Source organism: Oncorhynchus mykiss, chromosome 17 (assembly GCF_057628025.1).
Source record: "Oncorhynchus mykiss isolate SJ-2025 chromosome 17, ASM5762802v1, whole genome shotgun sequence".
In the NCBI taxonomy this organism is placed as follows: Eukaryota; Metazoa; Chordata; class Actinopteri; order Salmoniformes; family Salmonidae; genus Oncorhynchus; species Oncorhynchus mykiss.
Genome location: NC_143038.1, coordinates 41,703,719 through 41,729,376, shown reverse-complemented (window position 1 = coordinate 41,729,376; position 25,658 = coordinate 41,703,719). Strand labels below are relative to the sequence as shown.

The 25,658-nt window shown below is 44.6% G+C and overlaps 1 protein-coding gene across 1 annotated transcript; it reads left to right on the top strand.

Annotated features, from left to right (window-relative positions):
- The first annotated feature begins 14,146 nt into the window (after positions 1-14,146).
- Positions 14,147-19,952, top strand: LOC149975953 (uncharacterized). The gene is made up of 7 exons (XM_090205603.1): positions 14,147-14,342; positions 15,034-15,109; positions 15,238-15,318; positions 15,609-15,722; positions 16,148-16,199; positions 18,275-18,354; positions 18,594-19,952. The coding sequence occupies exons 1-7, from the start codon at positions 14,325-14,327 to the stop codon at positions 18,623-18,625; spliced, it is 453 nt and encodes a 150-aa protein (XP_090061729.1). The 5' UTR covers positions 14,147-14,324; the 3' UTR covers positions 18,626-19,952.
- Positions 19,953-25,658: the final 5,706 nt, after the last annotated feature.

Below are 25,658 nucleotides of genomic sequence, written 5' to 3'. Positions count from 1 at the left end.
TCCTTTTCTATTTTATTACTTAATAGGCATGCATGAACTTGTGTACCAAAACTAGTGAGTAATACAGCCATACTCCCTTTTAATCAGGTCTAGTAGTAGGAGAAAGCTGTGACAGTATAATCTATAGTCTTTCAGGCCACGCCTATCTATTTATCAGACATCAAAGGCAAGAGACCTTTATGGTTGTGTTTACACAGGCAGCCCAATTCTGATATTTTGCAAAATTATTGCCAAAAGAGCTAATCTGATTGGTCAAAAAAACAATTAGTGAAAAAATATAATAATTAGGCTGCCTGTTGCGTTTCGACAGGGAGCCCAATTCCGATCTTTCACTAATTAGTATTTTGACCAATCAGATCATTTCACATCAGCTCTTTTTCAGAGCTGATCTGATTGGTAGCGCCTTACAGTCAGATGTCAAGCAGTTGCCATACCAGGCGGTGATGCAACCGGTCAGGATTCTCTCGATGGTGCAGCTGTGTAACTTTTTGAGAATCTGGGGACCCATGCCAAATCTTTTCAGTCTCCTGGGGGGGAAAAGGTGTTGTCGTGCCCTCTTCACAACTGTCTTGGTGTGTTTGGACATAGCACCCCCCATAGTCTGTGAATCCACAGTTTGGTTTCCCATGGCGGGCAAACTGGACATTGCAACGTGTGACGACTGTGTCAGACACGTCTGGCAGTGACTCCACCTCTCAGTAATCTGAGTAATGATTAACCATGATCAGAAAGTCCTTCCCTGCGTAGGCAAAAAGGTCCATGCTCACTTTTTGGCATGGGCGCTCTGGGATGTCATGTGACATCATGGAATCCTTTTGCTGTGCTTGTGCATATTCATTACAGGCTGAGTAGTTGGTTACATAGTCCTTGATTTCCCCTCTCATGTTCGGACAGAAAATGTGTCCCTTGCCTGTCTATAGCATGCTTCCGTGCCAATGTGTCTAGCAGGTATGAGGCTCAGCATTTCTGCCCTTGGAATATTAAAACATTGTCTTCTGTACAGCACCTTGTTCTTCACGGAGAGTTCTTCACGAAATAACCAATAATCTCTTACTCTCAGAGAGGTGTCGTCTTTCACAACTGGCCATCCTTAGAGAACAACTGACTTTAAGTCCTGTAAGTCTTCATCAACCTCAGTGTACTGTAAAATCTGACAGAACCTCGGGTTTGTAACATTGAGATGCTGTGTCTGGTAAATGTGTGTAAATGCAGCATGCTCAATCTCTACGTTGCACACAGTGTGCCGTGTGTGCGGTGCATCTGTCCTCCTGCCTTGTTGTGTTGTTGCTCTGCTCTGTCACACCCTGACCATAGTTTACTTTGTATGTTTCTATGTTTTGGTTGGTCAGGGTGTGATCTGAGTGGGCATTCTATGTTACATGTCTAGTTTGTCCAGTTCTATGTTCGGCCTGATATGGTTCTCAATCAGAGGCAGGTGTTTGGGAACCATATTTAGGTAGCCTGGGTTTCACTGTGTGTTTGTGGGTGATTGTTCCTGTCTATGTGTTTTCACCAGATAGGCTGTTTAGGTTTTCGTTACGTTTATTACGTCCTTTATTTTTGTAGTGTTTGTATTGATTCGTGTTTTACGTTTGTTTATTAAAACATGGATCGAAATCTACACGCTGCATTTTGGTCCGACTCTCCTTCACATACAGAAAACCGTTACATGCTCAGAGCGTCACTGATGTACATTTCCAGCCCAGGCTTGTAGATGACACCCAAGTTGTAAACTCAGCAAAAAAAGAAACCTCACTTTTTCAGGACCCTGTCTTGCAAAGATAATTCGTAAAAATCCAAATAACTTCACAGATCTTCATTGTAAAGGGTTTAAACACTGTTTCCCATGCTTGTTCAATGAACCATGAATAATTAAGGAACATGCACCTGTGGAACGGTTGTTAAGACACTAAACTTACAGACGGTAGGCAATGAAGGTCACAGTTATGAAAACTTAGGACACTAAAGCTTAGCTGATGAAGTTTATCTCATAGAACTCCCGAGCCTGTTTTTACCAGATACCTTATTTCTGGCATGTATCCAAAAACGCCAATAATTTCAACATAGAATTTGTCCAATGAACCATTCATACAAAATACACCATTACTATTTCTCTCTATGTGAACCATAGCAACATTGACAACTCAAATGTTATTTTTGTAACCTTTAATTAACTAGGCAAATCAGTTAAGAACAAATTCTTATTTACAATGATGGCCTACCGTGGAACAGTGGGTTAACTGCCTTGTATAGGGGCAGAACGACAGATTTGTTTACCTTGCCAGCTTGGTGATTCAATCGGTTGCTAGTCCAACGCTCTAACCACCAGGCTGCCTGCCTCCCCGGGAACATAGATTGTTTTAAGATAAAGATCACTTTATTTGTTAAACAGAAATGTGGGTGTAAGTGCCTAGCTCAAGGGCAGGCAATAGCATTTAGGATTTGACAGACAGACCCAGCTGATCTTTCTTTTCAGACCTTGGATTTGAACTGGAAACTCTCCAGTTGCTGACTCACCTCTTTAACCTTCTTTCTTCAGCTCTCTTTTTCTATCTTTTTCTTTTTCTATTTTATTGCTTAATAGGCATGTATTAACTTGTGTACCAAAACTAGTGAGTAATACAGCCATACTCTCTTTTAATCAGGTCTAGTAGTAGTAGGAGGAAGCTGTGACAGTATAATCTATAGTCTTTCAGGCCACGCCTATCTATTTATCAGACATCAAAGGCAAGAGACCTTTGTGGTTGTGTTTACACAGGCAGCCCAATTCTGATATTTTGCAAAATGATTGCCAAAAGAGCTAATCTGATTGGTCAAAAAAACAATTAGTGAAAAAATATAATAATTAGGCTGCCTGTTGTGTTTAGACAGGGAGCTCAATTCTGATCTTTCACTAATTAGTATTTTGACCGATCAGATCATTTCACATCAGCTCTTTTTCTGAGCTGATCTGATTGGTAGCGCCTTACAGTCAGATGTCGAGCATTTGCCATACCAGGCGGTGATGCAACCGGTCAGGATTCTCTCGATGGTGCAGCTGTGTAACTTTTTGAGAATCTGGGGACCCATGCCAAATCTTTTCAGTCTCCTGGGGGGGAAAAGGTGTTGTCGTGCCCTCTTCACAACTGTCTTGGTGTGTTTGGATATAGCACCCCCCATAGTCAGTGATTACACAGTCTGGTTGCCCATGGCGGACAAACTGGACATTGCAGCGAGTGACGACCGTGTCAGACACGTCTGGCAGTGACTCCACCTCTCAGTAATCTGAGTAATGATTAACCATGATCAGAAAGTCCTTCCCTGCGTAGGCAAAAAGGTCCATGCTCACTTTTTGGCATGGGCGCTCTGGGATGTCATGTGACATCATGGAATCCTTTTGCTGTGCTTGTGCATATTCATTACAGGCTGAGTAGTTGGTTACATAGTCCTTGATTTCCCCTCTCATGTTCGGCCAGAAAATGTGTCCCTTGCCTGTCTATAGCATGCTTCCGTGCCAATGTGTCTAGCAGGTATGAGGCTCAGCATTTCTGCCCTTAGTGCCTTTGGAATATTAACACATTGTCTTCTGTACAGCACCTTGTTCTTGACGTAGAGTTCTTCACAAAATAACCAATAATCTCTTAGTTTCAGAGAGGTGTCCTCTTTCACAACTGGCCATCCTTAGAGAACAACTGACTTTAAGTCCTGTAAGTCTTCATCAATCTCAGTGTACTGTAAAATCTGACAGAACCTCTGGTTTGTAACATTGAGATGCTGTGTCTGGTAAATGTGTGTGAATGCAGCATGCTCAATCTCTACATTGCACACAGTGTGCCATGTGTGTGGTGCATCTGTCCTCCTGCCTTGTTGTGTTGTTGCTCTGCTCAGTGCGTCACTGATGTACATTTCCAGCCCAGGCTTGTAGATGACACCCAAGTTGTAAACTCAGCAAAAAAAGAAACGTCTCTTTTTCAGGACCCTGTCTTTCAAAGATAATTCGTAAAAATCCAAATAACTTCACAGATCTTCATTGTAAAGGATTTAAACACTGTTTCCCATGCTTGTTCAATGAACCATGAATAATTAATGAACATGCACCTGTGGAACGGTTGTTAAGACACTAAACTTACAGACGGTAGGCAATGAAGGTCACAGTTATGAAAACTTAGGACACTAAAGCTTAGCTGATGAAGATTATCTCATAGAACTCCCGAGCCTGTGTTTACCAGATACCTTATTTCTGGTATGTATCCAAAAACCCTCCAAAAACGCCAATAATTTCAACATAGCCTTTGTCCAATGAACCATTCATACAAAATACACCATTACTATTTCTCTCTATGTGAACCATTTTTGTAACCTTTAATTAACTAGGCAAGTCAGTTAAGAACAAATTCTTATTTACAATGACGGCCTACCGTGGAACAGGGGGTTAACTGCCTTGTATAGGGGCAGAATGACAGATTTGTTTTCCTTGCCCGCTTGGGGATTCAATCGGTTGCTAGTCCAACGCTCTAACCACCAGGCTGCCTGCCTCCCCGGGAACATAAATTGTTTTAAGATAAAGATCACTTTATTTGTCAAACAGAAATGTGGGTGTAAGTGCCTAGCTCAAGGGCAGGCAACAGCATTTAGGATTTGTCACACAGACCCAGCTCATCTTTCTTTTCAGACCTTGGATTTGAACTGGAAACTCTCCAGTTGCTGACTCACCTCTTTAACCACCAAGCTACCTGCCGCCTTCTTTCTTCAGCTCTCCTTTTCTATTTTATTACTTAATAGGCATGCATGAACTTGTGTACCAAAACCAGTGAGTAATACAGCCATACTCCCTTTTAATCAGGTCTAGTAGTAGGAGAAAGCTGTGACAGTATAATCTATAGTCTTTCAGGCCACGCCTATCTATTTATCAGACATCAAAGGCAAGAGACCTTTATGGTTGTGTTTACACAGGCAGCCCAATTCTGATATTTTGCAAAATTATTGCCAAAAGAGCTAGTCTGATTGGTCAAAAAAACAATTAGTGAAAAAATATAATAATTAGGCTGCCTGTTGTGTTTCGACAGGGAGCCCAATTCCGATCTTTCACTAATTAGTATTTTGACCAATCAGATCATTTCACATCAGCTCTTTTTCAGAGCTGATCTGATTGGTAGCGCCTTACAGTCAGGTGTCGAGCAGTTACCATACCAGGCGGTGATGCAACCGGTCAGGATTCTCTCGATGGTGCAGCTGTGTAACTTTTTGAGAATCTGGGGACCCATGCCAAATCTTTTCAGTCTCCTGGGGGGGAAAAGGTGTTGTCGTGCCCTCTTCACAACTGTCTTGGTGTAGTAGTCTGTGATTACACAGTCTGGTTGCCCATGGTGGACAAACTGGACATTGCAGCGTGTGACGACCGTGTCAGACACGTCTGGCAGTGACTCCACCTCTCAGTAATCTGAGTAATGATTAACCATGATCAGAAAGTCCTTCCCTGCGTAGGCAAAAAGGTCCATGCTCACTTTTTGGCATGGGCGATCTGGGATGTCATGTGACATCATGGAATCCTTTTGCTGTGCTTGTGCATATTCATTACAGGCTGAGTAGTTGGTTACATAGTCCTTGATTTCCCCTCTCATGTTCGGCCAGAAAATGTGTCCCTTGCCTGTCTATAGCATGCTTCCGTGCCAATGTGTCTAGCAGGTATGAGGCTCAGCATTTCTGCCCTTAGTGCCTTTGGAATATTAACACATTGTCTTCTGTACAGCACCTTGTTCTTCACGTAGAGTTCTTCACAAAATAACCAATAATCTCTTAGTTTCAGAGAGGTGTCCTCTTTCACAACTGGCCATCCTTAGAGAACAACTGACTTTAAGTCCTGTAAGTCTTCATCAACCTCAGTGTACTGTAAAATCTGACAGAACCTCTGGTTTGTAACATTGAGATGCTGTGTCTGGTAAATGTGTGTGAATGCAGCATGCTCAATCTCTACATTGCACACAGTGTGCCATGTGTGTGGTGCATCTGTCCTCCTGCCTTGTTGTGTTGTTGCTCTGCTCAGTGCGTCACTGATGTACATTTCCAGCCCAGGCTTGTAGATGACACCCAAGTTGTAAACTCAGCAAAAAAAGAAACGTCTCTTTTTCAGGACCCTGTCTTTCAAAGATAATTCGTAAAAATCCAAATAACTTCACAGATCTTCATTGTAAAGGATTTAAACACTGTTTCCCATGCTTGTTCAATGAACCATGAATAATTAATGAACATGCACCTGTGGAACGGTTGTTAAGACACTAAACTTACAGACGGTAGGCAATGAAGGTCACAGTTATGAAAACTTAGGACACTAAAGCTTAGCTGATGAAGATTATCTCATAGAACTCCCGAACCTGTGTTTACCAGATACCTTATTTCTGGCATGTATCCAAAAACCCTCCAAAAACGCCAATAATTTCAACATAGCCTTTGTCCAATGAACCATTCATACAAAATACACCATTACTATTTCTCTCTATGTGAACCATTTTTGTAACCTTTAATTAACTAGGCAAGTCAGTTAAGAACAAATTCTTATTTACAATGATGGCCTACCGTGGAACAGTGGGTTAACTGCCTTGTATAGGGGCAGAATGACAGATTTGTTTTCCTTGCCAGCTTGGGGATTCAATCGGTTGCTAGTCCAACGCTCTAACCACCAGGCTGCCTGACACCCTGGGAACATAACTTGTTTTAAGATAAAGATCACTTTATTTGTCAAACAGAAATACAGAAATGTGGGTGTAAGTGCCTAGCTCAAGGGCAGGCAACAGCATTTAGGATTTGTCACACAGACCCAGCTCATCTTTCTTTTCAGACCTTGGATTTGAACTGGAAACTCTCCAGTTGCTGACTCACCGCTTTAACCACCAAGCTACCTGCCGCCTTCTTTCTTCAGCTGTCACGTTCTGACCTTTATTTCCGTTGTTTTGTATTTATTTAGTATGGTCAGGGCGTGAGTTGGGTGGGCAGTCTGTTTGTTTTTCTATGTTTTGGTGTTAGTGGCTTGGGCAGGCACCGTGTTATGCGGTTAAGTGCACGGTGTCGCCAGTACGTGCCCATAGCCCGGTGCGCTATGGGACAGCCCCCCGAGAGTGTCATGCGAGTGCGGGCATCGAGCCAGGGCGTATGGTGCCTGCTCAGCGGGTCTGGTCGCCGGTACGCAGTTTTGGCCCAGGGTATCCTGCGCCGGCTCTGCGTTCTGTGTCTCCGGGGCGCTGGGAGGGTGCAGTGCGTCCTCTGCCCGCGCTCCGCTCGTGCCGGGCGAATGTGGGAATGGAGCCGAAGGGAGAGGTGCGTGTAGTAAGCACTACATCTCCCGTGCTTACCCACAGCCCGGTTCAACCTGTGCCTGCACTCTGGACGGTCCGGGCTAGAGTGGTTATCCAGCCTGGGGAAGTGGTGCCAAGGTTGCGCACCAGAGCTCCAGTGCTCCCCCACAGCCCGGTCTTTCAGGTGCCTCCTCTTAACCCCAAGTCTCCTGAAGGTCTTCCCAGCCTGGTGGTTCCTGTGGCAGCCCCACGCACCAGGCTGTCTCTCTGTCTCCTCCCTGCAGGTGGTCCTGTCTGTCCGGCGCCGCTGCCGGAGTCTCCCGCCTGTCCGGCGCCGCTGCCGGAGTCTCCCGCCTGTCCGGCGCCGCTGCCGGAGTCTCCCGCCTGTCCGGCGCCGCTGCCGGAGTCTCCCGCCTGTCCGGCGCCGCTGCCGGAGTCTCCCGCCTGTCCGGCGCCGCTGCCGGAGTCTCCCGCCTGTCCGGCGCCGCTGCCGGAGTCTCCCGCCTGTCCGGCGCCGCTGCCGGAGCCTCCCGCCTGTCCGGCGCCTCTGCCGGAGCCTCCCGCCTGTCCGGCGCCTCTGCCGGAGCCTCCCGCCTGTCCGGCGCCTCTGCCGGAGCCTCCCGCCTGTCCGGCGCCTCTGCCGGAGCCTCCCGCCTGTCCGGCGCCTCTGCCGGAGCCTCCCGCCTGTCCGGCGCCTCTGCCGGAGCCTCCCGCCTGTCCGGCGCCTCTGCCGGAGCCTCCCGCCTGTCCGGCGCCGCTGCCGGAGCCTCCCGCCTGTCCGGCGCCGCTGCCGGAGCCCCTCTGCCCAGAGCCGCTGCCGCCCCTCTGTCCCGAGCAGCTGTCCCTCTGTCCCGAGCAGCTGCCCCACCTCTGTCCCGAGCTGTCCCTCTGTCCCGAGCAGCTGCCCCACCTCTGTCCCGAGCAGCTGCCCCACCTCTGTCCCGAGCAGCCCCTCTGTCCAGTGGGGTCATTAAGTAGGGTGGCCATGGTGAGGAAGCCACGGAGGCGGACAATAAGGCGGACTAAGACAATGATGAGGTGGGGTCCGCATCCCGCGCCAGAGCCGCCACCGCGGACAGACGCCCACCCAGACCCTCCCCTATAGGTCAAGGTTTTGCGGCCGGAGTCCGCACCTTTGGGGGGGGGGGTACTGTCACGTTCTGACCTTTATTTCCGTTGTTTTGTATTTATTTAGTATGGTCAGGGCGTGAGTTGGGTGGGCAGTCTGTTTGTTTTTCTATGTTTTGGGGCATTTCTATGTTTTCGGCCTAGTATGGTTCTCAATCAGAGGCAGGTGTCATTAGTTGTCTCTGATTGAGAATCATACTTAGGTAGCCTGGGTTGCACTGTTTGTTTGTGGGTGATTGTCTATGTTAGTGGCTTGTTTCAGCACAGGTCTCATTTTGTAGCGTCACGGTCGAATTTGGGTTATTGTTTTTGTTACTCTCTTGTATAGTGTTCAGTCTTTCTTTATTAAAGATTTTACCATGGACACTTACCACGCCGCATATTGGTCCTCTGATCCATCTCGCCTCTCCTCTTCAGACGAAGAGGAGGACGACCGTGACAGAATCACCCACCAACCAAGGACCAAGCGGCGTGGTAGAAAACAGCGACGACAGCAGCAGCAGCAGCAGCAGCAGCAGCAACAACAGCGGCCGGTATCACAGGACTCCTGGACATGGGAGGAGATACTGAACGGAGAGGGACCCTGGGCACAGGCTGGGGAATATCGCCGCCCCAAAGCAGAGCTGGAGGCAGCGAAAGCTGAGCGGCGGCGATATGAGGAGGCAGCACGGCAGTGCGACAGGTACGAGAGACAGCCCCAAATTTTTTTTGGGGGGGGGCACACGAGGGGTGGAGCTAAGCCAGGTAGCAGACCTGCGCTCACTCCTCGTGCTTATTATAAGCAGCGAGATACTGGGCAGGCACCGTGTTATGCGGTTAAGTGCACGGTGTCGCCAGTACGTGCCCATAGCCCGGTGCGCTATGGGACAGCCCCCCGAGAGTGTCATGCGAGTGCGGGCATCGAGCCAGGGCGTATGGTGCCTGCTCAGCGGGTCTGGTCGCCGGTACGCAGTTTTGGCCCAGGGTATCCTGCGCCGGCTCTGCGTTCTGTGTCTCCGGGGCGCTGGGAGGGTGCAGTGCGTCCTCTGCCCGCGCTCCGCTCGTGCCGGGCGAATGTGGGAATGGAGCCGAAGGGAGAGGTGCGTGTAGTAAGCACTACATCTCCCGTGCTTACCCACAGCCCGGTTCAACCTGTGCCTGCACTCTGGACGGTCCGGGCTAGAGTGGTTATCCAGCCTGGGGAAGTGGTGCCAAGGTTGCGCACCAGAGCTCCAGTGCTCCCCCACAGCCCGGTCTTTCAGGTGCCTCCTCTTAACCCCAAGTCTCCTGAAGGTCTTCCCAGCCTGGTGGTTCCTGTGGCAGCCCCACGCACCAGGCTGTCTCTCTGTCTCCTCCCTGCAGGTGGTCCTGTCTGTCCGGCGCCGCTGCCGGAGTCTCCCGCCTGTCCGGCGCCGCTGCCGGAGTCTCCCGCCTGTCCGGCGCCGCTGCCGGAGTCTCCCGCCTGTCCGGCGCCTCTGCCGGAGCCTCCCGCCTGTCCGGCGCCTCTGCCGGAGCCTCCCGCCTGTCCGGCGCCTCTGCCGGAGCCTCCCGCCTGTCCGGCGCCTCTGCCGGAGCCTCCCGCCTGTCCGGCGCCGCTGCCGGAGCCCCTCTGCCCAGAGCCGCTGCCGCCCCTCTGTCCCGAGCAGCTGTCCCTCTGTCCCGAGCAGCTGCCCCACCTCTGTCCCGAGCTGTCCCTCTGTCCCGAGCAGCTGCCCCACCTCTGTCCCGAGCAGCTGCCCCACCTCTGTCCCGAGCAGCCCCTCTGTCCAGTGGGGTCATTAAGTAGGGTGGCCATGGTGAGGAAGCCACGGAGGCGGACAATAAGGCGGACTAAGACAATGATGAGGTGGGGTCCGCGTCCCGCGCCAGAGCCGCCACCGCGGACAGACGCCCACCCAGACCCTCCCCTATAGGTCAAGGTTTTGCGGCCGGAGTCCGCACCTTTGGGGGGGGGGGGTACTGTCACGTTCTGACCTTTATTTCCGTTGTTTTGTATTTATTTAGTATGGTCAGGGCGTGAGTTGGGTGGGCAGTCTGTTTGTTTTTCTATGTTTTGGGGCATTTCTATGTTTTCAGCCTAGTATGGTTCTCAATCAGAGGCAGGTGTCATTAGTTGTCTCTGATTGAGAATCATACTTAGGTAGCCTGGGTTGCACTGTTTGTTTGTGGGTGATTGTCTATGTTAGTGGCTTGTTTCAGCACAGGTCTCATTTTGTAGCGTCACGGTCGAATTTGGGTTATTGTTTTTGTTACTCTCTTGTATAGTGTTCAGTCTTTCTTTATTAAAGATTTTACCATGGACACTTACCACGCCGCATATTGGTCCTCTGATCCATCTCGCCTCTCCTCTTCAGACGAAGAGGAGGACGACCGTGACATCAGCTCTCTTTTTCTATTTTATTGCGTAATAGGCATGCATGAACTTGTGTACCAAAACTAGTGAGTAATACAGCCATACTCCCTTTTAATCAGGTCTAGTAGGAGGAAGCTGTGACAGTATAATCTATAGTATTTCAGGCCATGCCTATCTATTTATCAGACATCAAAGGCAAGATACCTTTATGGTTGTGTTTACACAGGCAGCCCAATTCTGATATTTTGCAAAATTATTGCCAAAAGAGCTAATCTGATTGGTCAAAAAAACAATTAGTGAAAAACAGTTAGGAAAACTTAGGACACTAAAACTTCTTTGGGATAGGGGGCAGTATTTTGACATCCGGATGAAAAGCATGCCCAAAGTAAACTGCCTGTTACTCAGGCCCAGAAGCTATGATATGCATATAATTGGTAGATTTGGATAGAAAACACTCTAAAGTTTCTAAAACTGTTAAGATAATGTCTGTGATTATAACAGAACTGATATGGCAGGCGAAGCCCCGAGGACAAACAATTCCAAAATACCACTATTTTCAATGGCAAGTACTTTAATCATAATGCCAAGTCCTCCCAGATTGCAGTTCCTAGGGCTTCCACTAGATGTCAACAGAGTTTCAGGCTGTTTTTTGGAAAAATGACCCGGAAATTGTAGTTTTTCTAGGTGGCTCCCATTTTGTCTGTAGTGTTTCCAAGCATGTGGATGAAAGCGCGTTCTTTCTTATACTATTCTCCGTCTTAAATTTGATCATTTATTTGCGTATTAGGATACCTAAGGTTTGATTATAAACCGTGTTTGACTTGTTTGGAAAGGTTTATTAGTAACGTTTGGTATTCATTTTGTATGCATTTTAATGGAGGGAAACTGGATGGATTTATGGATATAAAGAAGGACATTATCGACAAAAGGACCATTTGTGATGTAACTGGGACCTTTTGGAGTGCCAACAGAAGAAGATAATCAAAGGTAAGGCATTTTTTAAATTGCTATTTCTGACTTTCGTGTCGCACATGCCTGGTTGAAATATGTTTTCATGTGTTTGTAAGCGGGCGCTGTCCTCAGATAATCGCATGGTTTGCTTTCACCGTAAAGCGTTTTTGAAATCTGACATGGCGGCTGGATTAACAAGAAATTAAGCTTTATTTTGATGTATTACACTTGTGATTTTATGATTTGAATTTCACTTGAATTTGGCGCTCTGCAATTTCACCGGATGTTGTCGAGGTGTCCCGCTAGCGGAACGCCTTTCTCAAACAGGTAAAGAGGCCTTTCTACTGACTCTGAAAAACACCAAAAGAAAGATGCCCAGGCTCCCTGCTCATCTGCGTAATGTGCCTTGCTGCAAGGAGGCATGAGGACTGCAGATGTGGCCAGGGCAATAAATTGCGAGACATCTAAGACAGCACTACAGGGAGACAGGACGGACAACTGATCATCCGCGCAGTGGCAGACCACGTGTAACAACACCTGCACAGGATCGGTACATCCGAACATCACACCTGCGGGAAAGGTACAGGATGGAAACAACAACTGCCCGAGTTACACCAGGAACGCACACTCCCTCCATCAATGGTCTCTCAGCCTGTCCGTAACAGGCTGAGAGAGGCTGGACTGAGGGCTTGTAGGCCTGTTGTAAGGCAAGTCCTCACCAGACATCATCGGCAACAACATCGCCTATGGGCACCAACCCACTGTCGCTGGACCAGACAGGACTGGCAGAAAGTCCTCTTCACTGACGAGTCTTGGTTTTGTCTCACCAGGGGTGATGGTCGGATTTGCGTTTATCGTCGAAGGAATGAGCGTTACACCGAGGCCTGTACTCTGGAGCGGGATCGATTTGGAGGTGGAGGGTCCGTCATGGTCTGGGGCGGTGTGTCACAGCATCATCGGACTGAGCTTGTTGTCATTGCAGGCAATCTCAACGCTGTGCGTTACAGGGAAGACATCCTCCTCTCTCACGTGGTACCCTTCCTGCAGGCTCATTCTAACATGACCCTCCAGCATGACAATGCCACCAGCCATACTGCTCGTTCTGTGAGTGATTTCCTGCAAGACAGGAATGTCAGTGTTCTGCCATGGCCATTGAAGAGCCAGGATCTCAATGCCATTGAGCACGTCTGGGACCTGTTGGATCGGATGGTGAGGGCTAGGGCCATTCTACCCAGAAATTGGAAGAGTGGCTAGGGCCATTCCCCCAAGCTTCAGTAGTGTGTTGCTTGCCTCCTCATGCACTTCTCCGTAACCTACTAGAAATCCCCTAAAATAATTTATTCACACTTAATAGACAATCAACAACAACGTGTTTGGTGACAACAATATCACAGACAAGACAAATTGTAGGCTATAACATGGGACACAACATTACAGTAACATAGATAAATACATTGTCTCAAGTAGGATATTTTATTTATGTTAAACATTTGGTTCACATGCAGGCAGGCAGGCCTATGTAATTAAATCGTAAGGATGTAAGGATGAAGATGTATTTAATATGCTCTAAATAGTCATCCACCTAAAAGAGTAAACATGCATTGATAATAACCAAAGATAGGTGACAAAATCAACCATAACAAAATAATCATAATAAACAGAAAAAAAGTTTTTCTCCCATAATACTTTGGTTCCGACTTCAAGTTGCATTTAGTGAGGAGCAACTGCTGAAATTTCCAGTCGACTGCAGTTGAAAGTTAATGATCTTTAAACACATGGTTGTTGTAAAGGTCATGCAGTCAAAATGTAGTTGAAAGTCAGAAAATGTTTATACCCACAATGTCTTGCACAATACATTCCAACTAGGTGTAGGCATATGGTTCTGGGTGTGACCAGGTGGTGATAGGTCACCCTGATTATGACGACTGTGGTTGCCATGGCCACAACTATTTTTACGGATGTTATGTAGACCTGCATTTCAAGCAGTTTGTTTACATGGCTCCCTACACACAGTGAAACAAAACTATTTTAGGGTTTCAAATGTCTTGGTGTCATTGTACAAACCTATCCATACTAAAGGATTATATGATTTGTTGCACTTCACTGTGAGATATTTTTTCTTGGGCAAAATGAATAGTATTGCAGTAGTTGAAGTTCCAAAAATGTATTCCAAACGGTCCAAAAACAGGGATAGCCTAATGTGTCACAAGTATAAGTTGTGAAAAAGTATTCATAAGAAATAAAAGTGGGTTCGAATTTATAGGAGTGTCGACTAATAACAATGTGGCAACTTTTTACAAGCATAATTGAATCACACTTAATAAGCAATAGTGTAACCATAAACATAGCGCAATGCAACTATAAATACACGCACATGTCATTGCCATGAACAAAACCACGTGTGTCGTTTCTCCCTCAAATTGGCCAATGAGGTACAATCTCTGGGTTTGGTTTGAACTACTTCCTCATATCTGAGCAAGTCTGAGCTCATATAACTTCTGTGCGTCAAGACTGAGCATATCGGACTTCTTCGCTTTGGCTACAGAGAGATACAGTTATTTGGACATTACAGGTTGTCAGCAACAGTGCACTCCTGACCATTTCAGGTGCAAATCATTTGAATCGCCTTTAATGTCAACGGAATAATGTCGATCTTCAGAAATGTAAGTACATACAAAACCTACATAATTGATTATCGAATTTATTATAGCCTATCTGCTGCTCAGAACAAAACATATTATAGCCTGCATTCTGCTGCTCATAACAAACCAAAATAAATCCACAGTTATGATAGGGATAAGTGTCTTATCCCTATCATAACCCAAGATCTAGGGCTGCATTTGGTAATATTGTTGATGTTTTTGTTGTCAATACTATGTAACAATGTAGGCTATAGTTTAAAAAATATGTCAACCTTACATCTATAGCTCTGTCTATGAAATGAAGTTCAGTTACATTTCCCTCTCCTTCTGTTTTAATTATTTTAATAATTGTTGTATTTCATTTGTTCCTCCCATGTTTTGTTACATTCAATCAAAAACCATGTAATTACAGGTCTATAAAATATAGTGTAGGAATTAGTAAAACAGTAGGCTGAATTAGTATTACCAGTTCTATACTATAAGGCTAATAGTGCACATTCAGTGGTTGCAGTAGGTTATCAGCCGATTGTGAGGGCCCTACGCCTAGGTCCTAGTCCCAAATATGTTAATTGCCTAAAGATGCCCCTCTATATTTTACAATGCTGCATGTTGCTGATAGTGGACAGTAAAATGGCTACCTGTAGCCAGGCACACACCTCTTCTACTGCCTGTTACTAAAGCCACTGGTGTAACCCTGTCTTCCCCTTTCTAGATTCTCTTGCATTCTCTGCTGGCCATAGCATATGTAAATCTCTGCACTGGACAGCACTGCCCATCCTGTCCTCTAGGTACATTTCATCTAAGCTTTATTGTCCTACAAATTATGGTTTTATGTTTCAATCATCATTTCAATCTGTTTTGTTCTTCACAGTCCCTCTCATGCTTATGTTTATTCATGATATGTCCTCTCATTTAGGACGATTTACCGTCAAGAACTGCAGCCAGCTGCATGGGGGGTGGACAGGACCTAGCTGTGTTCTATGCAGTGACTGTAAAGGTAAAAACACACAACATCTGTGAAATATTGAAATAACATTATTATTTTGCCGAATGTATAACTTAATGGAGAAAATTAACTGGTATTCTTACTGGCATGCCCAACAGATGTGACTTGAAAAATATCTAAAATGTACGTATATATCTGACACAGTACTGAAGAGCTGGATAATACAGATTACTTGACATTTTTTTATTCCATTCATTCTTTGTTTGCTCACTTCCTTATGTGCTTGCAGACTGGTCAATCTGTTGTTAAGTGTATTTATATGTCTGTTTGACCCATGGCAGGTGAAGGAAAGATTACTTTTAGTTTCTGCTCGACCTTCTCAGACACGGTGTGTGGCTGCAAGGATGGATACCACATGGCCTCAATGGGTGATTGCCAGAAACATGAATCATTGGGTAATTATGCATTGGGTGATTATGCAGTTGTATTTGAAAATAATACATTTTTAAATGTCTTTCCTATCTACAGCCACAAGGACACGGAAATGCAATTTCCAGTTTAATATTGTACCAGACTTTGCAGTTCTGTTGTTTACTTTCAGTTGCCTAAAATTGCTATGGTTACTGAGTAAACAAGACCGGTTGTCAACATGTGTCGTCTGAGATTGTATGTGCTATGACTAGAAATACAGCCCGTACAGTACAAATTCCATTCTTATCCCGAGTCCCGACTCCTTCTGTATTATGCAACACTTGGTTTGTATGCCCACAAATGACATTCATTGGCCACGTACTACTGAGAGATTTCACGTCATGTCTGACAGCTGCCCCACTCTATGTTTATTGGTCATGTTTTGATCCACACTGTCTTTTTTTTTCAGGTTCAACTCAGCTTCCATTGGATTCTGTTGGGTGCATGAGATCTATAGCAATGTAAGACTGCATGCCTCTGATTAATTAGTTGCTAATTGTTTACATGAAATTGCGACTTGAAATGTGTCTGTATTGCATATATGTGGGGAGGTTTGCCCCTTTCGGTCCAATGAGGTCATTTCCGGAGAAAGTTAACTAACTGCAAGTAAAAATGTGGTCACACTTTAGAATAGACAACACATTTTAAGGTACACCCACACTGAGACTGCTTACTGAGAATCTGTTTGTTATGTAACTTGCTTCTTTATCTTTATTATGGCTAACAATAAGGTTATTAAGGATGGTCCAGTAATACATAACTACGTTTAATTGTTTGAATAACAAATCACTGGAGTAAGGCCTAATATTCAGACCCATTGACTTTTTCCCCAAAATGTATGTTGCAGCCTTATTCTAAAATGGATTAAATAACAAAAATTCTTCAGCAATCTAGACACAATACTCAATAATGACAAAGGGAAAACAGTTTTTTTTAGAAATTCTTGCAAATGTATTTAAAAATTTAAAAAACAGAAATACTTTATTTACATAAGTATTCAGACCCTTTGCTATGATACTCGAAATTGAGCTCAGGTGCATTTCCAGTGATCATCCTTAAGATGGCTCTACAACTTGATTGGAGTCCACCTGGGGTAAATTCAATTGATTGGACATGATTTGGGAAGGCAAACGTTGCATGTCAGAGCAAAAACCAAGCCATGAGGTCAAAGGAATATTCCGTAGAGCTCCCCGAAACAGGATTGTGTCGAGGCAAAGATCTGGGGAAGGGAACCAAAACATTTCTGCAGCATTGAAGGTCACCAATAACACACTGGAAATCATTCTTAAATGGAAGAAGTTTGGAACAACCAAGACTCTTCCTAGAACTGTCCGCCTGGCCAAACTGAGCAATCGGGGAAGAAGGGCCTTGGTCAGGGAGATGACCAAGAACCCAATGGTCACTCTGACAGAGCTCTAGAGTTCCTCTGTGGAGATGGGAGAACCTTTCAGAAGGACAACCCAACCATCTCTGCAGCACTCCACCGATCAGGCCTTTATGGTAAAGTGGCCAGACGGAAGCCACTCCTCAGTAAAAGGCATATGACAGCCCACTTGGAGTTACCAAAAGGCAGCTCAAGACTCTCAGACCATGAGAAACAAGATTATCTGGTCTGATGAAACTAAGATTGAACTCTTTGACCTGAATGCCAAGCATCACGTCTGGAGGAAACCTGGCACCATCCCTATGGTGAATTATGGTGGTGGCAGCATCATGCTGTGGTGATGTTTTTCAGCAGCAGGGACTGGGATACTAGTCAGGATTGAGGCAAAGATGAACGGAGCGAAGTACATAGAGATCCTTGATGAAAACCTGCTCCAGAGCACTCAGGACCTCAGACTGGGTCGAAGGTTACATTTTCAACAGGACAACGACCCTAAGCAAACAGGCAAGACAACAAAGGGTAGCTTCGGGACAAATCTCTGAATGTCCTTGAGTGGCCCTGCCAGAGCCCAGATCAAACATATCTGGAGAGACCTGAAAATAGCTGTACAGCAACTCCCCTCATCCAACCTAGCAGAGCTTGAGAGGATCTGCAGAGAAGAATGGGAGAAACTCCCCAAATACAGGTGTGCTAAGCTTGTAGTGTCATACCCAAGAAGACTCGAGGCTGTAATCACTGCCAAAGGTGCTTCAACAAAGTACTGAGTAAAGGGTCTGAATACTTACTGTATGTAAATGTGATATTTCAGTTTTTTTATTTGTAATAAATTAGAAAAAATGTAAAACAAAAAAACAACATTTTTTGCTTTGTCATTATGGGGTATTGTGTGTAGATTGATTAGGGAAGAAAACAATTTAATAATACATTTTAGAATAAGGCTGTAACCTAACAATGTGGAAAAAGTAAACGGGTCTGAATACTTTCCGAAGGCACGTTATATACACACTTATAAACAACTCATTTGTATATATGTGTGTGTGTGTGTGTGTGTGTTTGTTTGTGCGCGCGCGCGTGTGTCTGTACCTTAAAATAAAGTGATTCCAAAAATGCTTAGCTAACTTTCTGTCTTTTTGTGTGCCTGTCTTTCTGTAGTGTCATCGTGGCCCTTGTTTTCATTATCTCAATCCTGTCCATGGCCTTGATTTGCTTACGCAAAAAGGTGTACCAAAAAGGTAAAGAGCTCATTCAACCACATTTATAGTATAATGTATATAGTTGGACTATTTATCTTATCAGGCAATTACTGCAGCACTCATAGGTGCTCAGGTGAGGCACCCCCCTGTCCGGACGTCAAAAGGCAACAATCTATACATTGCACGGGATGCCACAATTGTGTTGTTTTATTTGGCACATTATCTCACTCTCACAAAATAATTTACTTAAAAGCAATACTGCATGTTTCCTCTCTCAGGAGCACACCAAAAGCTGCCACAGAGTGTGTGATGTCACATGAACGAGGCTGGAAGTTGGAGCCAGGATTCCGAGCAACTTTGGAAAAAACAAAACACCCTTGGGATAGCAAAGATAATCCGAATTAGAACACAGAGGATACTTTTGTTACCTGAGGTCTCTCTCTTCCAGCCTGTACTTTGGTGCTTCACACCTTTTTAGGTATTTATTTTTATTTTACAAAAGCAAAATGATAGAACTCCTCTGTCAACAACATAAAACACCCTCATACAAGAAGCAGGGTAAACACACCAACAGCATATCACTTAAAAAAAATATGTTTTTATATCTGGCAGTGTAGAGTTGTCCACTTTTTTCAAATGAATTGTATTCCTTCCTATTCTAATATCTTAGAACATCAAGGGCCAATTGCATGTGGGAATTGTATACTATTTAATATGAGTTTTACGTACATGTTTGTATCCAATCTGTGTTTATCAAGCGTGTATGGGTGTGGGAAAGTATTTTAGTTCTGCTTCCTAAGACAAGGGGGAGGATGACCTTTTTTTATTAAATAGTTTTTTTTGTCATGCCTTGCAATGGCATATGCCTTCCAAACAGTTGCTTGACCACTTTTAAGGTCTCTGGTATGGGAAAGAGGGTAATGATGCATTCTCCTTCCATTCTTCAGTTGTTCTGTCCAGTACAATGAAGGAATGGTTTGGAAAATAGTGTTGAGTGCAATTCACAAGTAGCCTCTCGTAGAATCTGTGTCTCAACTTTACAGTAGTGAGCTGAAGCACTCAAATGTGAATTAAGTTTTAAAGTATTAGAATGAAAATACTTCAACAGTATTACATTTTTTAAAGTAAACCTAGTTAGGCGAGAGGTAGATTACATATATTTGTAAAAAATATATATTGCAACATATTCCTGTAGTTTAAGCATCAGATGTTTTGATGAATTGGAGTATATATCTATGTCTATGACATATTGTATTGCAACTGTTATGTTGTTCAAGGTATAGGCCTATTTTAAAAGTAGTCATTGTTAAACTACATTGGCCTAATAGGGATAGCGTACTCCCAAAGTAGCATCCGCTTTTACTAAGATTGTGTATTTGTCAGTACGACACTTTGTTTTTGCAAGGGTTAGAGTTCAAGTTATAGTCCTATATGAATTGTAGTAATTGTTTTACTATAGCCTACTGCCATAGCCTACTACATCATCAAAGATGGGATACAATTTGGTTTGTCTTTCAAGTTATTTATTTTTAATTCTAATTTTATAATTTATTATTAATTTTACTCTTTCGAAGTGTGTTTGTTTATTTCTCTGTTTGTCTGAAAACTGTTGAAATAAATATCTCTGTCAATCTTTATAACTGCCAAGCTTTATTGTCTTTATTAAATGGATAGTTCACCCAAACTATAGTTCACCCAAATTACAAAAGGATTTACATTGGTTTCCTTTCATGTAAGCAGTCTATGGGCAAGGTATGACAGCAATTCATGTTTTGGTCTTTCCCTGGTACTGTTTCCAAATGCTAAACTTTTAGCAAATGTGGCACAAATGTGGTATAAGTCATGGGAATGATATTAGCATTTTTCAAATAATCTATAAGTTACTTTTTTGAGCTTCGCAATACATTTTAGATACCCTTGGATGATTTGGACATGATGTGAGAAAAATGCTAATATCAGTCCCATGACTGGAATGGGATTTGGGCAGCATTTGCTAAAAACGTTAGCAGTGCCAGGGAAACTAAACCAAAGCATGAATTGCTGCCATACCTTGTCCAAAGCATGACATTACAGGGTAAGGAATGTGTCATTTGGATGAACTATCAATTTAAGTTTTCACCACTAGATGGTACTAAGAACCTTTCCAAGATCTTTTTTGCCTGAGAGTTTGGGATTGAGGTGGTTTGATTAATCTCGCACGGGTGCCCGTGTAGGTGTGTTTTGCACTGGCTGAAAGTTGATTGCATTTGATTTGGAACCAGGCTGCCACTCAGGTGTGAGGGAGTGAGGCCTAAGAGGGTTTTATAAATAAGCAACAACCAGTGGGTTTTGTGACGGGTAAACAGAGATGATCAGTTTACAGAAGAGTATAGAGTGCAGTGATTTGTCTTATAAGGAGCATTGGTGGCAAATCTGATGACCGAATGGCAAAGAACATCTAGCCGCTCGAGAGCACCCTTACCTGCCGATCTATAAATTATGTCTCTGTAATCTAGCATGGGTCGGATGGTCATCTGAATCATGGTTAGTTTGGCAGCTGGGGTGAAAGAGGAGCGATTACGACAAGTCTAGTTTTAACTTTAGCCTGTAGCTTTGATATGTGCTGAGATAAGGACAGTGTACCATCTAGCCTTTCTCCCAAGTACTTGTATGAGGTGACTGCCTCAAGCTTTAAACCCTCAGAGGGGTGCATTCTTCTTACCAAACCACATTACCTTTGTTTTGGAGGTGTTCAGAACAAGGTTGAGGGCAGAGAAAGCTTGTTGGACACTATGAAAGCTTTGTTGTAGAGCGTTTAACACAAAACCCGTGGTGGGGCCAGTTGAGTATAAGACTGTATCATCTGTATATAAATGCACAATAGAGCTTCCTACTGCCTGAGCTATGTTGTTGATGTAAATTGAGAAGAGGGCCTCTCGAGTGGCACAGTGGTCTAAGGCACTGCATTGCAGTGCTAGCTGTGCCACTAGAGATCCTGGTTTGAGTCCAGGCTCTGCCGCAGCCAGCCGCGACCAGGGAGGGTTAGGGGAGGGTTTGGCCGGCCGGGATGTCCTTGTCCCATCGCGCTGTAGCGACCCCTGTGGCGGGCCGGGCGCATGCACGCTGATACGGTCACCAGCTGTACGGTGTTTCCTTCCGGGTTAAGCGGGCATTGTGTCAAGAAGCAGTGCGGCTTGGCTGGGTCCTGTTTCAGAGGACGCACAGCTTTTGACCTTCGCCTCTCCCTGGTCCGTAAGGGAGTTGCAGCGATGGGACAAAACTGTAACTACAAATTGAGGAGAAATAGGGTTAAAACATTTTTTAAAGGAAATTGAGAAGAGTGTGGGGCCTAGGATCGAGCCGTAGGGTACACCATTGGTGACAGGCAGTGGCTGAGACAGCAGATGTTCTGACTTCATACACTGCACTCTGAGAGAGGTAGTTAGCAAACCAGGCCAAAAACACCTCGGAGACACCAATACTCCTTAGCTGGCACACAAGAATGGAATGGTCTACCATATCAAAAGCTTTGGCCAAGTCAATAAAAATAGCAGCACAGGGGCCTCCTGGGTGGCGCAGTGGTTAAGGGTGCTGTACTGCAGCGCCAGCTGTGCCATCAGAGACTCTGGGTTCGCGCCCAGACTCTGTCGTAACCGGCCGCGAACGGGAGGTCCGTGGGGCGATGCACAATTGGTCTAGCGTCGTCCGGGTTAGGGATGTCCTTGTCTCATCTCGCACCAGCGACTCCTGTGGCGGGCCGGGCGCAGTGCACGCTAACCAAGGTTGCACAGTGTTTCCTCCAACACATTGGTGCGGCTGGCTTCCGGGTTGGATGCACGCTGTGTTAAGAAGCAGTGCAGCTTGGTTGGGTTGTGTATCGGACGCATGACTTTCAACCTTTGTCTCTCCCGAGCCCGTTTGGGAGTTGTAGCGATGAAGTAGCTACTAAAACAATTGGATACCATGAAATTGGGGAGAAAAAGGGCTAAAATAAATAAATAAAAATAGCAGCACAGAATCAAGGGCAATGGTGACATCATTGAGGACCTTTAAGGTTGCAGTGACACATCCATAACCTGAGCGGAAACCAGATTGCATATCAGATAAAATACTATAGACATCAAGAAAGCCAGTCAGTTGATATTGTCAAGTTTTTCCAACACTTTTGATAAACGGGGCAAAATAGAAATGTGCCCATAACAGTTAGGATCAGCTTGATCTTCCCCTTTAAATAAAGGACTAAACGTGGCTGCCTTCCAAGCAATGGGAACCTCCCCAGAGAGGAGAGACAGATTGAAAAGGTCAGAGATGGGCTTGTCGATTATAGGGGCAGTAAACTTAAAAAAAAAAGGGTCTAAACCATCTGACCCAGATGTTTTTTGGGGATCAAGTTTAAGGAGCTCCTTTAGCACCTTGGACTTGGACACCTTGAAACTTTGTAGTGTGGCAGGGGGAAAAGAAGGAGGCGCATTGGGGCAAGTCGCATTAGAAGGGGTGGGAGATGAGGCTATGTTGGACAGGCAAGAAAGCATGGCTGTCCAACGGCAAAATCAAAACAAAAGTGACATAATTAAGCATGTAGTAATCAGTAGGATTCTGTGTTTTCCCATGGAAAAGTGATTGCTTTTGCTAAAAATGCTTTTTCTGCCTTTCTAACGAAAACTAGTTTGAAAATTCGAACAATTATTTTATGGAAAAGAGATGTTGTATGTTTCTGGACAATGCACCATTCTGCCTTGTTGACAACATGACAGAGCAGCTCAGATTTTTAACTACAGAGAGTTTTCATCTATATTTTTCATAGCTGTCTATTTACCACCACAAACTGATGCTGGCACTAAAACCGTACTCAAAGAGTTGCATAGGGCTGCTGATATTAATGCAGAAAAACTGAAATCCTTAACCTAATTTCTACCAACATGTCACCTGTGTCCACACACAGAAACGCATACAAAGCTCTCCCTCGCCCTCCAAGTAAAAGCTCAAACAGGAAGTACCAATATGGAAGTGGTTCGATGAAGCGGATGCTAAGCTACAGGACTGTTTTGCTAGAAGAGACTGGAATATGTTCCGGGATTCATCCGATGACACTGAGGTCTTTACTACATCAGTCACTGGCTTCATTAATAAGTGCATTGACAGTGTTGTCCCCACAGTGACTGAACATACAGTTGAAGTCGTAAGTTGACATACACTTAGGTTGGAGTCATTAAAACTAGTTTTTCAACCACTCCTCAAATTTCTTGCTAACAAACTATAGTTTTGGCAAGTCGGTTAGGACATCTACTTTGTGCATGACACAAGTAATTTTTCCAACAATTGTTTACAAACAGATTATTTCACTTATAATTCACTGTATCACAATTCCAGTGGGTCAGAAGTTTATATATATAAGTTGACGGTGCCTTTAAACAGCTTGGAAAATTCCAGAAAATTATGTCATGGCTTTAAAAGCTTCTGATGGGCTGATTGACATAATTTGAGTCAATTTGAGGTGTACCTGTGGGTGTATTTCAAGGCCTACCTTCAAACTCAGTGCCTCTTTGCTTGACATAGGAAAATCAAAATAAATCAGCCAAGACTTCAGATTTTTTTTTTGTAGACTTCCACAAGTCTGGTTCATCCTTGGGAGCAATTTCCAAACACCTGGAGGTTCCACGTTCATCTGTACAAACAATAGTACGCAAGTATAAACACCATGGGACCACGCAGCCGTCATTTTGCTCAAGAAGGAGACGCGTTCTGTCTCCTAGAGAAGAAGGTACTTTGGTGCGAAAAGTGCAAATCAATCCCAGAACAACAGCAAATGACCTTGTGAAGATGCTGGAGGAAACAGGTACAAAAGTATCTATATCCACAGTAAAACAAGGCCTATATCGACATAACCCGAAATGCCGCTCAGCAAGGCACAAGACACTGCTCCAAAACCCCCATAAAAAAGCCAGACTACGGTTTGCAACTGCACATAGGGACAAAGATCGTACTTTTTGGTCTGATGAAACAAATATAGAACTGTTTGTCCATAATGACCATCGTTATTTTTGGAGGAAAAAGGGGGAGGCTTGCAAGCCGAAGAACACCATCCCAATCGTGAAGCACGGGGTGGCAGTATCATGTTGTGGGTGCTTTGCTGAAGGAGGGACTGGTGTACTTCAAAAATAGATGGCATCATGAGGGAGGGAAAATTATGTGGATATATTGAAGCAACATCTCAAAACATCAGTCAGGAAGTTAAAGCTTGGTCGCAAATGGGACTTCCAAATGGACAATGACCCCAAGCATACTTCCAAAGTTGTGGTAAAATGGCTTAAGGACAACAAAGTCAAGGTATTGGAGTGGCCATCACAAAGCCCTGACCTCAATCATATAGAAAATGTGTGGGCAGAACTGAAAAAACGTGTGCGAGCAAGGGGCCTACAAAACCTGACTCAGTTACAGCAGCTCTTTCAGGTAGGTATGGGCCAAAATTCACCCAACTTATTGTGGGAAGCTTGTGGAAGGCTATCCAAAAAGTTTGACAAAAGTTAAACAATTTAAAGGCAATGCTACCAAATACTAATTGAGTGCATGCAAACTTCTGACCCACTGGGAATGTGATGAAAAAAATTAATGCTGAAATAAATACTTTTCTCTACTATTATTCTGACATTCAACATTCTTAAAACAAAGTGGTGATCCTAACTGACCTTAGAGAAGGTAATTTTTACTTGGATTAAATGTCAGGAATTGTGAAAAACTGAGTTTAAATGTATTTGGCTATGGTTATGTAAACTTCCGACTTCAATTGTACATATCCCAACCAGAAGCCATAGATTACAGGCAACATCTGCAGCATGCTAAAGGCTAGAGCTGCCGCTTTCAAGGAGTGGGACACTAATCCGGACGCTTATAAGAAGTCCCACTGCGAACTCTGACGGCCATCAAACAGACAAAAGATTGAATCCTACAACGCTGTCTCTGATGCTCATCGCATGTGGCAGGGCTTGCAAACTATCACGGATTACAAAAGGAAACCCAGCCGTGAATTGCCCAGTGACGTGAGCCTACCAGACGAGCTAAACGTCTTCTATGCTCGTTTTGAGGCAAGCAACACTGAACCATGCATGAGAACACCAGCAGTTCTGGACAACTGTGTGATCACACTATCTGTAGCCGATGTGATTAAGACTTTGAAACAGGTTAATATTCACAAATTCACAGGGTCAGACAGATTACCAGGATGCGTACTCAGAGCAGGCAAGTGTCTTCACTGACATTTTCAACCTTGCCCTGACCCAATCTGTAATGCTCACATGTTTCAAGCAAACCACCATAGTCCCTGTGCCCATGAATGCCAAGGTAACCTGCCTAAATGAGTATCGCCC

Bases quoted from the DNA above. Each gene is read 5' to 3' on its own strand.
- LOC149975953 (XM_090205603.1), top strand. The intron at 15,319-15,608 runs GTAAAAACACAC...GACCCATGGCAG, and splicing joins TCTATGCAGTGACTGTAAAG to GTGAAGGAAAGATTACTTTT. The intron at 16,200-18,274 runs GTAAGACTGCAT...GTCTTTCTGTAG, and splicing joins TGCATGAGATCTATAGCAAT to TGTCATCGTGGCCCTTGTTT.